The sequence below is a fragment of the Molothrus ater genome, chromosome 2 (genome assembly GCF_012460135.2).
Source record: "Molothrus ater isolate BHLD 08-10-18 breed brown headed cowbird chromosome 2, BPBGC_Mater_1.1, whole genome shotgun sequence".
Classification (NCBI taxonomy): domain Eukaryota; kingdom Metazoa; phylum Chordata; class Aves; order Passeriformes; family Icteridae; genus Molothrus; species Molothrus ater.
The window spans coordinates 88357526-88372106 of record NC_050479.2 but is presented as its reverse complement, the minus strand read 5'-3'; the positions used below and the strand labels follow the sequence as shown (position 1 = coordinate 88372106).

The window sequence follows — 14581 nt, the reverse complement described above, 5'->3', positions numbered from 1 at the left end:
TGTATTTAGGCTCTGATCTCCACAGTAGGGCATCTGTTGATTTTAATGAATATCTAGATGTATTTAATACTTAAATGCAGGTGGTTTGAGTCATTCCACTTTATTACACTTAGCTCTGTGACTTAAAAATTTGTTCAGACTTGTCCTTTCATACAGTTATCCAGAATGGAGACAGAGAATTGGTGTTTCTCCTGAGTGATGTAGCAACAAGAAATTAAGGTATGCATGCCAGTTCACCTGAATTCTGTTCCTAGGTGGAAAAACTAGCTATGGATGAATAATATATTCTTACTGTTTCTGACTGCTACATAATAAAGCTATGCCTCAAGAAGTTAAGCCTTTGTGTAACAATAAGCATGATCATGTTGAATGCTTGCATTTCACAGAATGCTCAGGAGTCAGACTTCAGGATACTGTGTGATGCAGCCACTCTCACGTTCATCATCCAGTGTAAGCAGTTGTTGTAGTGGATTGAGGGAAAATGGAACATCTGAGGAAGAGGAGAATGACAGGGTGGGTGTATGATCTCTAACAAACAGAGGCTACCCTCCCTGATTTTTTACCAGGTGCATTATTAAAACACATCTTCTTTGCCCTCTCCAGGAGCTGACGTGCTCACTTAAGGGCCCTCCAAAACAGGATTCAATGGTTCAGAGTATGTGGCTGGATGACAGTGACTGCACACCCAGTACTTCTAGCTCACCAGGTAAAAAAGAAAGAAAAATAGAAAAAACCCTCTACTTATGCTTCTAGAAGCATATGAGAGGTTGAGACAAATCTTTTGTATGCTGTACTTAATATTTTAGAAGCACAGGTAGATGATAGCCCAGAAAAAGGGGGAGAGCAGCTGCCATGCAAAGTTTAATTGGGAAAGAATTCTTCAGTGCCATGAATAAATAGTGCTGTACATACTGCAAAAGGTGTTACAGTAGACTGCAAAGAATTAAAGTGTTCATGTTTTTTCTGTGGAGAGCTATGGTTGCATTTCTGAATGCAGTCCCTATATAAACTAGATAGTTTGGATATGGGATTATAGGAACTACTTCCTGAACAAAGCAGTGTGCTCCTAAGAAGGTGGGTAATCAGGAAGCCAACCTGCACTGAGAGTTTTTTGCCAAGGTTGGGCTCTTAGTCTAGTACTTGATTAAAGCTCAGATGTAGTTGATTAAACTCAGCTTGGATCCATTCACGATAATCATCCATTCGGTACAGAGATGATTATAGTCCTTAGAAGTTCTCTTCAGTCCTGTAGCAGAGACACCTGTTGTGTTTCCTGCTGTAGAGGTGGATCACCTGCCCTGATCTCAGACCCTGTTTGCAGTTGCATTTCACTTTTGTTAAAATGAACTGGTTTGGATTGAAGCATTTCTTGTTGAGCATCAGCCTTAAGCTAAAATTAGGGAAAGTTTAAATCAGTTTCAGTCTGTTTCTGAGAATGGGGCTATGTATGATTTTGGGAAAGTATGATTGAAAAGACTAAGCTTTTGAGTTTGGGAAGTCATTAGAAACTGTGAAAGGCAAAACATTTAACATTTGTTGCTGGAAGACTGGAATAGGAGCATGTTGAGGTGGTAAGAGATACTAGGGATTATGTGTATGGCAAGGAAGAGAGCTGGTTGGAATGAACCCTGAAATCTTTATAGGAATTGTGTGAAAGAGGATTGTTTGTAATGATTACAAGGGTCAGAAAGTGGAGTCAACTTACTTTGAGAATAGAGTTAGGTCTCATTCCCCACAGCTCCCATATATGAGATACCAAGAGTGGCCATCAGATCCCTGCATAAAACTGCCTGTATCTTAGCAACACCATTGAAGATGTGATACTGTCAGATATTCTGCAGAGATCTCTGTTCTATCACATATTCGTCTTTTGTTGTGGATGCTGGAGGCAGGGATGCTTTCCATTGGCCTCTTCTGCTTTTCACAGATAGTTTCTCTGTCTGCTGACTCAATTATCGTACAGTATATAGATCATTAATATGCATCACTGAGAATAATCATTACGAGAATGCAGTGTTAACTTCAATGTAATTTTTAGGTTTTACAACCCTGGGGACAGAGAGCAATATCCTGGTGGTTTAGTTTTGCCCTTTATTAAGTTATTTAGTAAGTATTCAGCCACAGTTAATGCACTGTGTAAAATCAGACCAAACGAATTTTCTTTAATGGAGAAACCTAAGACAAGCCCACTGTGAGTCTAGATCCTACGCTGAATAAATCCAGCATTCCTGACCCATGTACACATTCTTGGCTTCTCCAATTTGCCTTTCAGATTGAGACAGCAAAGTTACAGGGAAAAAAAAAAGTCAGTCTGTGGTCATTATGCTTCCAGATCATGACATAGCAAACTGCCTTTGCCAAAATATTTTCTGACTTGGCTTTAAAGTACCAACAAGTCTCATGTGCCAGTGCGTGTCAGATGAGGCAGAGGTGACTTTCTCCCTAGCCTCAAGGGCAGGATAAAAATTCAGCTATAACTCTCCTCACTTAGACGCTACCAGATGTGTTAGGTGTATTTTTATTTAGTTACTTGGCCTGTTAGTCACTTCCTACAAAAAACATACATCATTATTAAATTCTAGCATAGTGGAACTGGGATATATACAAAATAGAGAAGAACCCTCATATTGTAAATTCATGTTGTTTAAAAACACAGTTTAGCAGCATTTGGCAGTGATTCACCAATTTTGATTTTAAATCTCGGTTTTAAATTACATAATTGCACTGGGAAAGGGGATAGCCTACCTTGGAAAAAATGCTGAAACAATAATTGCATCTTATCTGTTTCCTAGAAAATACTGGTGTGATCACATATAAGTTAAAAAAAAAAAAAAGAAAAAAAAAAAGAAAGAAGTGTTCCTGGGAAAAGCATCTGAGCTTACCATCTTAGCAGGAATCCCTCATTAGCTTTCTTCGTTTTCCTGATTGAATGGTGGTTAGATATGCCATCAGAGGTATTCACCTGCCCATTCTACCCCTTAGCACATTCCACACTAAACTCTTTAATTCAAACTCTTTCCCTTTTCCTCTGATTTAAAGAAAAGATTTAGTATTTTATAATAGAGATAGAATGGATAGAATGGATAGAATGGAGGATCATCTAAGAGTTAATGTAGAATGGCTTAAGAAGGCTGTTATGTTAAAGACGTCTTACTCATTTTTTGAGAAATGTGTATGGTAAATATCAGCTGATTACAGAAAGCAGAAGAATGCTTTTAATTTGTGAATTTTGCAAGCATTTAATCCCTGGTTTTGCCATGGTGTTGATATGTGATGAGAGGCAAATTCCTTAAGCCCTGAGGTCAGATATGGGAATCTCAAGGGAGGGGTCAGAGGGAGAAAGAAGAGAAACACTGTGAGAGCGTAAGATTGGAGTCTGCTTCACAAATGTGTATCCTTGAGAATAAGGCGTTCCAGATTGTCTGGAAACAGTGGCTGATGACTATTTTTTAAATGAAATTAAAGCAGTCACTTTCCTCACGTTTTAAGCTGGAATGAGAAACAGGTGAAGGTAAACCTAGTCAATTTGGGCATGGGTACACTCCTTTCACTCTTATCTGTGGATGAGCCACAGATCTGTGAGAACTTTGGAGTAAAACCAGCTATGTGTGCAGCTCCTGGGATACCCTCTTGATTATTTTTGTATTGTTCTGTGCTTGGTTTCCTTCTAGGAAGCAGGTTGCTTCCTTCCAGCAGTGTTGCTGGCTCCACTGGAAAAGGAAAAGGCAGCAAAGCAGAGGCTCAGCACCATAATCCAGTAAGTGCTTTAATAAAATGTTTTCTTCTCGTTTGCACAGAGATAAGGACGGGAGAAGAGAGAGAGGCTTGATTTAGGTGTTGCTTGCTGAGGGTTGAAAGGGCGCTAGGAAGGCGCTGGCAGGGGGAGGTTAAAGCGGTGCCTTGTTCTGCAGGCCTCCATTTTGTGCTGTGTGTGATGTCAGCGCTGGAGCACTGTCTGCTGCACGCAGGGTGAGGAGCACAGGTAATGGACACGGGGGAGGAGAGCCACGGGTCCCTGGCCATCCCTGCCTCTCTGAGACAGTGCAGCAAGTGCTGTACAGCTTCTCAGGAAGCAGAATTAGTCCTTTACCTTCCTCCCCAAGTGATCCTCCGTGCCAAGTGACTCTGGCCTGTCTGATTTACCTAAGCACTCCCTTTCCTGGCTGCCTCCTCCCTCTCAGGGAACAGCATTTCCCATTGAGATTCTGTTCTCTACCCTAATCTAGGCACAGTTTCTTTCTCTTCTTTGTCTTTCATTGTTCAGTTTCCTTTGCTCATCAGATACAATCTACCTTTCTCTGTGCCTAACCTCTGCTTTTTATAATTTCATTACTTTGTAGAACCCCTTTTTGTTGCTCATTTTCTGATGTTGTGCCTATCTGTACACTTGCTTATTTGCTTTCAGCCTAGCATTGGTGGGACCTACTTGTCCATGCCAGTTTCACAGCTTTTCCAGACATGGGAAGTGGGACTTGATTTCCTGGTGAGGGAAAACGGGAACACCACTTCAGGATTGTTCCCTAGAATTCATAGTCCAGTTTTGTCTGTGTTGTTGAGTATTTTTGCTCAGTGTCCCTTTCCTTGCTCAGTATCTTGTCTGGCCTGACAGCTAAACAGCTACCTTGAAAGTGGTGGGGATGTGAGGCTCTCAGGAACTAGTTTGGTATGCAGCTGAGTAGAAGAGGATCACCTTTATGGAAGAAAATTCTTCCAGCTATTCCTAAACATTCCTAAATAGCTGGTAGTTCTTACCGTTTCTGTTCAGATCCTCAGCGCTCAAGTTTTAGCTGCTCTGCCACCTTGTGGCATTCAGAGCAGTCAGGTGAACAGTTCAGCCCCATGAGGTGGTGGCCACTGGCGCCGCAGCAGATCAGAGAAGGGAGCTGATACTCGCCACTGAGGCTGCTTCAGTGTGTGCCACAGCAGAGATCAGAACTGAGCGTGACAGTGCCAGCTGCCAGCCACTGTGTACTGGGGTCATCCCCAGAGTTTTTGCCAAGAGCTTGTGCTCACAGTACGGCTCTGTAACATAGGAGCAAGGTTGTCTAAATGAGGGGCAGAACTCCCTCAAAGTTCTGCTCCCAAACAGGCACATTTTGCTCAGAATAGGTAGAGAGTCAGAATTGCAACAAACTCACTGATACAAAGGCAAAGGCTGTGGTTTTGCCTTTAGTGGTGGCTATTATAGGCAATAAGCAATATATCTCAGTAGTACTCAAGTATGATTTTAGTACCTAAGGTTTTGAGCATGTCATTTCCACTGATTTGAAGTAGGTCAAAAAGCATTTAAGATAATTTCATTAAATACATTGCAGTCTGTAGGATCCATGTCTTTTGGTTCTTCTGCCAAATCAAAAACATTCTGCCACAAAGGCTGGTTATTTTTCAGTTGATCTGGCTCAAAGAACAAAGTTTCACGAGATCCTGCTTTTCACTGTGACATTATTTGCAGATGTTCTTTGAATTCTCACCAGCTCCTTACCAGAGCACATTATTTCCACAAAAGGGCATTTTACCCACTCCTGAGATAGCACTACTGGCTTAAAGTGATGTTTTAGTCATTCAAGTTTATCACAACCTCTGAATCAGTTTGATAGCACAGATTGGAGACTAGCAAGTTTCAGGGGAGAAATGGTAAAAAATTTCTGGAACATGGCTTCAAGGGGCTCAAAGAAACCTATGGCACCCACATCCATGGTAACCTCCTTGTCATTCTAACTCCTTTTATCTCTCACAAAGTTTTCCTTAAGTTCCAGACTGAATTTGCCCAAAGACTAATGGGTGCACTGGTAAAAAGGAGGAAGGACTCCTCCAATCCTAGGGTATTTCCTGAAGAGCTGAAAGAAGTAAAAACTGTGGATGGGGGAACAAATGATACTCCCACAACACTCAGAGGTGTAATAACATGAAGGATACAGATTTTTTTTCTGATGCTTTGTTCTAGGATTTGCTGTTCAAGTGAAAATACGTGAATGTGCTTTACTCTAAAGTTCAGAAAAAGACAAAAAAGGGAATTCCAGCTACTGCTGTTTCATTCAGTGATGCATCAGAGAGTGTGGAATCATTGTGAAATGAAACTTCATATAAATCAAATTCCTGTGTGTCATTCCAATTCAGCCAATACAGGGCCAAGCTCAAACAATTTCCATCTGAAATTTCTTATTTTAATTGTTTGCGTACCTTTCCCTCTGCAGACTACATGCTTGGAAGTCCCTCACAGCCATATCCAAATCACCTTTGGATAGGCAGCAATTAGGGCATCCTTGAGGAAGCAAAACAGAGTCTACTTCAGTTACCAGCTGAACCTACAGTGGCGTTCACAACCATCCTCCAAGGACATTCCTGTAAAACCTGGATTAGTTAAAAACCCCTGCAAGGTTTGGGGCTGGTGCCCACAAATGCACGTGTATGGTGGTTTCCTCAAACATCAGTCACTGAAGGTGTATCAAATATTGTCCAGGATGGGGACAGTTCTTTTAAAATACTTGATTGGTTCGCTAGGCTTTTCTTTAGGCTTGAATTGTGTCCTTCCAGCAGCCATGATGCAAAGTAAAAGGAAGCATTAATATTTTAGCCTGTGCTTCTTATGTCTATGTAGTACACTGGACTTAAAATAAAAGGAAATGTGGCCAGCTTCTCTTAGGTTTTATGTGTGTGTGTGTGTGTGTGTTTTTAAAGGACAAGCAGGAAGACATAAGAAACCCAGAGATCATAGTCCAGTAACTACGTAATCCTCATGTTTTTAGGGTAAAGGAAAGAAAACCAACCAGGGAAGAATGTTCATTCTGCAAGAAGTTAAATCTTTAATGTTAATCTTTGATCTGTTGAAAGAAAGGAAGCACATTTGTATTGGTAAACACCTCACCAGGCTGGTAATACTGGCAAACCTTGATATTTTTCAAAATTACAGATGAGACCAAGCAGTAAAGTTAACTGTTAAGGATAAGAAAGCCATCTCTCCATACAATTGAATACATTCAAATAACCACTGAAGACTGACATATATATTTTCCTTCCTATATATTTCCCCAGGACTTTTCACAGCTTAGGGTTTGGAACTGGTCCCAGCCACTTTTCACCTGCAAGACAAACCAGCACAAAAGAGATATGTTAAAATGTAATCCATACAAGTAATTGGCTGGTCATTTTTCTGCAGCAGGATTACTGTTCCTACTCCGGTGAAGGGTAGCTACTGGTGATGGAATAAGATTTATGGAACAAGATTTATATCTTGTTTGGTGTGCTACAGCCAGCTCCATAAATCTTTCACTGTCTAGTCACAACTGAGACTGCACAGAAGAATTATTTTCCTCCATTAGAGATGAGATGTTCTACAGGTCAGGGATATTCCACATGAGGGAGAAATCAGTTCTTTTTAGGACTCATTTTGCAGGGGGGGCTGGGGGTTAAAAAAAAAGCAAAAAAAGGGTGCAAGGCTGCAGCGTCAGAGAATCAAAAAGAAAATCTGATTAAGTCCTTGGAGTTGAGACTAGAAACCAGGCCACAGCATTTCAGTCAGTATTAGTGACTGCTGTAGTGAGTGTTGGGTACTCTTCTTCCTCACTCTCATGTTCATCAAGAATATTTTATAGAATCAGAAACTCATCCAGAACACTAAAAAAGAAAACCTCAAAAAATTTCCATTCTGCTTAAGCCTGTGACTAATACTAATTTGCATTAATTCTTTCTGCTGAATGTTTTCCACAAATGCGTGAGCTAATTATGTGCATTACTCTTTCTAGAGACACTCTCTCAAGTGCCAGATCTTGAGATGAATAGTCAAATGCCTTGTAACTCATAAAAACAGGTAACTTTAGTTTTATTATTTATCACAACCTACTTCAATCTCTTAAAGAATTTAAAGTGTGTATTCTGTTAATAGAAAAATGAAAAGAAGGATGGTCAATACATGAACAACCTAAACAGCTGTGTAAGTAGACACAAGTTATGGACTGGGGAGCTGTAATAATGTGCTTTAAATAAGAAGGAACAGATATAAAATGAAAATGTTAGAACAAAAAAAAAAAAAAAAGCACTACCAGCCATAGTCATAATCTTAGCCAAGGTCTACTGTCCAGTACCAAAAGGTTACATATAGATATTTTGAGAAATAAACAGTTTCAGTAGTGTTTTGAGAATGGCACACGGAGCACAAAGCCTTGAAAAACACCAAGAGAGGGTGTGTGAGAGAGAGAACTCAAGTTACTTCTGGTCTGGAAAAGGATCATTTGGTCATTTTAAGTGTACTGGGACAGATTTCAGTCAGCAGTTTCATTCCAGAAGAAGGATAACCAACATTATTTAATATTTGAAAGCCCTTAAGAGTGTTATACTCAGCTGCATTACGTATTTTATTCCAAGAGGGTGAAAGTATGAAACCAAGGTGATGAAATGAGGTAGACTCACCTATAATGCTGCCTAGCAGCTCTAAACGATCAGAGCCAAAAAACAGATGAGGTTTCCCATCGTAATGTGCCACAACAGCAGGCATCCCAAATGCCTATTGACACCATGGAGATGAAACAGAGAATGTTATAATGGGAGAATTTCTTGCAGTCATATCATCAATCATCAGGAATAAATCCCAACAACTTTTTACTTTTTTTCCTCCCCTTCTTTTTACCTTCATTCTTAAAGATAAGCCTAATGAAGCCATCTGAAAATGGGTGACTCTCCAGAGCCTGTGTGCCCCTTTTGAAGGAGCATAAAAAACAACCTGATTAATCCACAGTTCTATTCCAAGTAGCAATAAATGGTATCTCTCAGTACTGGTTCTGTCCTTGGAATGAGTGGGTCAACCTTGTTTTCCCAGGTGACAGTGAGATGAACTACCAGCAACAGTGAGATGGCTTTCACACACTGGAAAACAAGAAGTCTATATAGTGCTTTCTAATCATCACCCTCATTGTTCCCTGCTTCCCTGTATTCTTAAGAGAGAAAGAAGGCACAGCTGTGAAGCCCAGTGCCATTGGAAGCATCTCACCCCATATTTCAGTGCTTCAGCTGTTGTGTCTTTCAGTCGGTCCTTCACTGGAGGGGATGAAGTCATTTCAAGTGCCTTCTGGGAGAGCTCTGCTGAGAGCCCAGCCTGTCGGGCAATCTACGAAAAGATGATTTAATTAAGAATACTCTAAAAGTAAATATTCTAATTCCTACTCTGGTCTAATTAATTTAATCTTCAGGATTATCACCTAAGGTCTATTAACAAAAAAAATTTTCAAAATACTCTTGAAGCACTTCTTGCACAACTGTATTGCTGTATTCCCAACCTATTCATCATTTAACAACTCTCAGATACAAAGTAGAAGAGACATTTTAAATCTTCCAAGCCCACCCTTTTTTTTCCCAGGAGTTCCTAAATCAAAGAAAAAAATGAAAGAACCTTAGATACAATGACTCATCAGATAACTTACAAAAAACCTCAAACTGGTGTTATGAAAAGTAAAATCTCACGGTACAAGCCTACCAAGACAGAAACAGTTTGTGAAATGCAGCCACATGGGATCTGTAAGTGACACTGAATGAAAGACACCAAATCACAGAGGTTTAACAGTGGCTGTTGTTACTGCTGGATCTTTTTCACCTCCTCTGAGCCTCTGCCACACAGGAATGAGACAAAGTAGCCAAATTTAAACGTTCAGTGTTTACCTGGTAACAATGACTTAAAAGTACTCTTTGAATAAAGTATTTCACAAAAAGAGAGAAAAAAAAATGCAATATTGCACATGGAGAAGTAATCCTGCACATGCAGGTGTTAATGACTTTTTCAATTACTTTTTTTGTTTAGCACCCACATTTTCACGTGCCTTCTCCTTCTAACATCAGGAAAATGAGGAGCTCTTTTTGACTGTGCTTGAAGAGGAGGTTAAACAAGTGTACCACTGGACTAGAACAAAATGCTTGGTAGCCACAGTGTTTAGAGTGCAATATTGACACTTTGAAGTAGTATTTGGTCCTCACCATTTCAGGGCAGAAAGAGGATTTAAGTGGACTGGGGCAGAATTCAGACCACACATTGCTGATACAGCAATTTATGTGAAGCTGCTTTTGAGTAAATAAAGAAGTAAAAGAATACTAAGGAATTATTATCAAGTTTTAAAAGTAGCATTTTTCTGACTGATGTGTAAAATAAATCCACCTGTAAAGACTCAGATGATTGGCTGGGACCTCTCAGCCACCTTTGGATGACAAATTTCCAGAAAAGTCTAGTACTTGTTGCAGGAGTGAATGAAGACAGACACAAGCAGACAAGGGGACACCTCCCTCTCTGCATTGATGCACAGGGGGGATACTCATCGACTGCCAAACTGTGACTAAATTAGGGATTGTTCTGAGTGTGAAGTTTGTGGCGCATGAAGTTCTTGCTTTATTTAAATAATGATGGATTCAGAGACAATGTGACAATGTTCTGCATATATTTATGTATTGGGTCTAGCTGGAATGGAGCTACTTTGCTTCAGAGCAGCTCCTATGGTTTTGTGTTTCAGATCTGTGACCAAAACAATGCTGATAACATCCTAATTATTTTAGCTATTGATGAATGGTGTTTGCACAGTGTCGAGGCAGTCTCTGGTTTTCACTCTCCCCCCACAGTGAATAAACTGGAGCTTCACCAGAGGCTGGGAGATGACCTGAACTAACCCAAGAGACAGACCATGCCAGATGCCATGCTCAGCAGTAATTGATGAGGAGGGGGTTTAGGCAGGTTAAGCTTTTTCTTGGGAACTGGCTGAGCATCAGTCTATGTGTAGGGATTCTTTGTTTTCTTTCACTCTGCTTCCAGTTCTCTTTTGTTTATTAAGTAATTTTATCTCAACCCACAAGTTTTCTGGCTTTTATTCTTCTTTTCCTTTTCCCCTGTCCTTCTGGGCAGTGGGAGGAAGCAAGTAAGCACCTGTGTGGTGCTTGGCTGCCTACCAGGGTAAAAGTACCACTTTAATTATATCTTTAGCTATAAATATAGTTAATTAATTAAATTATGTGTTTAAATAAAAAATAACTTTAATTACATCCTTCAAATCTTGCTTCTTAAAAAGGCAAAGTGCAAAACTTTGCTGAAACTTTGGTAAAAAAGCTACACTAAGATGAAGCTGAAGTGCAAGAACTAGACTTAGGGAGAAACAGCAAGACTGCAAACTTAAGATTTCAGCTAGAGATGTTAGATAGGAGAGACTAGTCATGGACAACTCCTCTCTTTTCTTCGCATTCCAAGTACTTATAAAATAATGAAGAAAGGAGAGACCTTCAAGAGGATCTGCTGGTATACTACCTCACATACTATTACAGCTTTTACTGTAATAAACAAAATTGAAATGGCAAAAGAAAAAACATCAGGAGTATAATTTCCAGATATATAAAAGGGCAATATAGGACTGAGCTTAACAGAAAACCTGACTCCATCACTCTAAGGAAAGTCACCTTCCCCAAGTGTTGCATTACAGCTGAACATTTCACATAGCAGCAATGCCCCAATGCAGAAACTTTATACCTTTGTGACTTTTAATAACATAGTATCAATAGGTAACTCATTGTCCAGCCTGGGTAACTTGCCACATGAATTACAAAAAAAAAAGTGTATTCTGGTTCTGAGAAAAAAAAAAAAAAATCCAAACAGAGCTGGAAGGGAATTTAAATCAGTTTTTCTTCAAAGTCATCAATAAGAATATCTATCAGAAATGCAGAAGCACCAAGAAAAAGGAAACACTTACAGCCAATATGTTCTCTGGCTGACTGATGTCTTCATGCTGGTAAAAGAATAAAATAAGTAAATCAGTATTTATGAAACAAAAGCTCATCTGGATTTTTAAAAGCAAGTTTTCTAAGAAAACAAAAATAAACCCAATAGTAGTTGCTGGAGAAATTACCTCCAAAAAGGTCTTAAGTAACCTAATCTAGGAATGTATTAAAGTGTTTTCTGATATGAACCACTGATCCACTGGTCAAGCCTGTTGGACCCACCATATATACCTAAAAGAAGGCAAATAAGGCTGATTATAAGCTTGTGGCTTCTGAACCACTGTGACCTTAAGTTCCTCCTATGACTTTTCATTAAAAGACATTTTCTTCCTCTTGCTGGAATTCCACATTTGAATGATGCAGAACAGGGAAGTTGATAGAAAGAGTCAAGAAGCTGGCTGCATAAAGTACTGACCTGTGACCAAAAGCGCATCCAGAACTCCCTGGATAAGGGTTCCAGGTACTGTGGGTTTGTCATGTCAATGGCTGTGATAAAGCGCATGGCCGTCAGGCTGCCTGGATTCGTGGGAGACAGAGGAACACTCAGACAAGGCACAGCAGCAGGAGCAGGTGTGGTCTGCATGACTGCTACCTAAGAACAGTGTGATCTCTCCTGTAACAGTCCTGAGAAACCCACAGTCTGTACAGTAAAGCTCACAGTTATCTCCCATGCTAGTATCATTCACAGCCACATTTCTCCAGAAATTTCCTTCATGGCTATGAATGCAGACTTCATACTGCTCACAGGTTGAGGAAAAGGCTGCACACAGGGAGAACTGGAACCAGAAGTGCTAGGGATGAGAAACAGCAGCTAAGACTCTTACTTGTGCCCATGATGTGCTGGAAGGCATCTGGGGACATGCGTAAAGGCACCTGGTAGTACTTTGCCATCCTTTTCATATCCTTCAGCAAGTATTCCCCTCGCTTTGGTAACATTCCTGGCGGCTTGTTACCTTTTAGGAAAAAGTTCTGTTGAGATTTCCAGCTGTATTATAGTAATACTGAACAAGCCAACACTGGACAAATTATGCTTCATATGTACATATACCTAAGGAAGAGTATAATTTCATAGTATAATTTCATTTTGGTTTACTGAAACATACTTGGCTTTTCTAAAGATAACGCTACAATTTAAACATGGTTTATTTCAGTTTTGCACTGATCAAACCTTTAGGATAGTTGAATCAGTTTTAAACCAAGGTACAAATGTCCTAGCAGGGATTTATGTTGATTCAGACAGATGACTTTTAAGCTAGACAACTCCTAATCCATGGGTAAACCAACGTAAAGACTTGTTAATTCATGATTTATGCGTTGTAAGTCTTGGTGATCCAATTAAGGCCATAAGTACTGTCTCAGGACATAGCTGTATCCTTCCTACATATTACAAAGTGCAAGTGTTCCACAAATTAATTCTGGTTTAAAATCTTAACTCTAGGAAAACACTCCCTGTCAAGTTGTTATAATTACTATTTATTTATTGTATTTCAGAACAGATGGACTTTAGCACAGACTGTCTGTGTAGTTGCAACAGTGTGAAATTCCTTATGACTAATTTCTCAATCTCTTTGGGGCTCCACAATACTGTAGTTAATCTGTTACTGGTGCCATAACTTAGTTCAGAGCTGGCTCTGCGTGGGTTCTGCACACACCCAGGGCCTGCACACTCAGTACTCTGCTAGTGAAGAAGGTATCTCCCTGCAGAGCTCATCTCCCTGCAGAGCTCCATACCAGTTTGTTGCATTATGCCACCGAGGAAAGCTGGACGGAAGCGCAGCTCAATATTCCAGATGTGCCGGTACCGGCAGAGAGCCTGCAACGTGAAAGAGTAGTGAGGGATTCACAGTCAGAGAGGTCTATAGAGCTGTGTGCAGCTAAGGCAGTAAATACTACAGATAAATCCTTTCCTATTGTATTAGGGCTAGTCCTAAAGCCTTTCCCGGATGCTGCCAGAGAACTCTGATCTCAGAAAAACTGAGGGGTCTCTATTCGTGTCACGACTATCCATTGCTAAGCAGCGGTAAGTATGGGAAAGGTCAGGCTCATGTCATGATCAGGACACCTGCACTTTTTAAATATGAAAGCTACCCCCGAAGCAAAATATTCAGCACTAACTCCTGCACTGCCGTTTGGCTCGGACACGCTTCCCTGGTGTCCCTGGATTTCAACACGCGAGGGAGAAGCCCAGGCACCCGTCAGAGGTGAGAGAAAAATTAACTTCGGGGCGCAAAGGGCGCTGCCTGCAGCCAGCCGGCCGAGCTGCCCTTGAGCGGCCCCTCCGAAGGGGAGGCGGCGGCAGGACTGGCCGGGTGCCAGGGCCGCTCCGGCACCGCGGAGACCGGGAAGGGCCTCTCTCCCTGTGCCACCCCTCACCTCAAACGCCAGCCAGGAGTACGGGGAGATCACATCGTAAAACAGCTCCACGAGCGTCCGGCCCATCCTGGCCTCGTCCCGTGCCGTGCCGCCGCTCCGCAGCGTCCGTCGGCCGCAGCACCGCCCCGGGCAGCGAGCGGCGGCGGCAGCGGGGCGGCCCTTCCGCCGCCGCTGGACGGAGCCGCCCCCGCCGCCCCTCCGGACGGGCTCCGCCTCCCCGCGGCTCCCGCTCGCTCAGCCCGGCCGTGCGGCTCGCTTCGCTGGCTCGCCGGAGAGTGCCGGCCCGGGAGGAAGAGCAGGGGTGGGATCGCAGGCGGCCGGCAGGGAGCCTGTGCCCTTGGCCGTGGCGAGACCGGGGGACAGCGGGCTCCCGAGGAGGGAACTCGGGAGCTGACTCGGCGGGGCGGTCCAGCATGTTTTCCCGGGAGCACGGCGTCCCTGCCGGATCAGCAAGCGATTTACGTGCCACTGG

The 14581-nt window shown here is 41.8% G+C and overlaps 2 protein-coding genes across 13 annotated transcripts in view; one reads left to right on the top strand and one right to left on the bottom strand.

Annotated features, from left to right (window-relative positions):
* LOC118692938 (rap1 GTPase-activating protein 1-like) overlaps positions 1–11641 on the top strand; it is a 49661-nt gene extending 38020 nt beyond the window's left edge. For 5 of the 11 annotated variants that reach the window (XM_036393217.1, XM_036393208.1, XM_036393142.2 and 2 more), the window contains 4 exons: positions 387–513; positions 604–706; positions 3672–3757; positions 6195–6649. In XM_036393217.1, coding sequence (XP_036249110.1) covers positions 387–513; positions 604–706; positions 3672–3757; positions 6195–6245 — 367 coding nt within the window. In that variant the 3' untranslated portion in view covers positions 6246–6649. Of the gene's footprint in view, positions 1–386; positions 514–603; positions 707–3671; positions 3758–3911; positions 3983–5944; positions 6650–7742; positions 8769–8812 lie in introns of those variants that run through there. The other 6 variants (XR_004981202.2, XM_036393178.2, XM_036393188.2 and 3 more) reach the window with 6 other exon arrangements.
* Positions 6780–14246, bottom strand: GSTK1 (glutathione S-transferase kappa 1). Of its 2 annotated transcripts, XM_036393268.1 has the most exons (8): positions 14110–14244; positions 13468–13549; positions 12561–12689; positions 12152–12252; positions 11709–11744; positions 8984–9100; positions 8407–8500; positions 6780–7079 (listed from the first exon to the last, which is right to left on the bottom strand). In XM_036393268.1, exons 1-8 carry the CDS (start codon positions 14173–14175, stop codon positions 7039–7041), a joined length of 666 nt encoding a protein of 221 aa, XP_036249161.1. In that variant the 5' UTR covers positions 14176–14244; the 3' UTR covers positions 6780–7038. The 2 variants fall into 2 exon arrangements, with proteins under 2 accessions (XP_036249161.1, XP_054370081.1); XM_054514106.1 differs by lacking the exon at positions 12561–12689 and having other exon boundaries at positions 14110–14246.
* Positions 14247–14581: the final 335 nt, after the last annotated feature.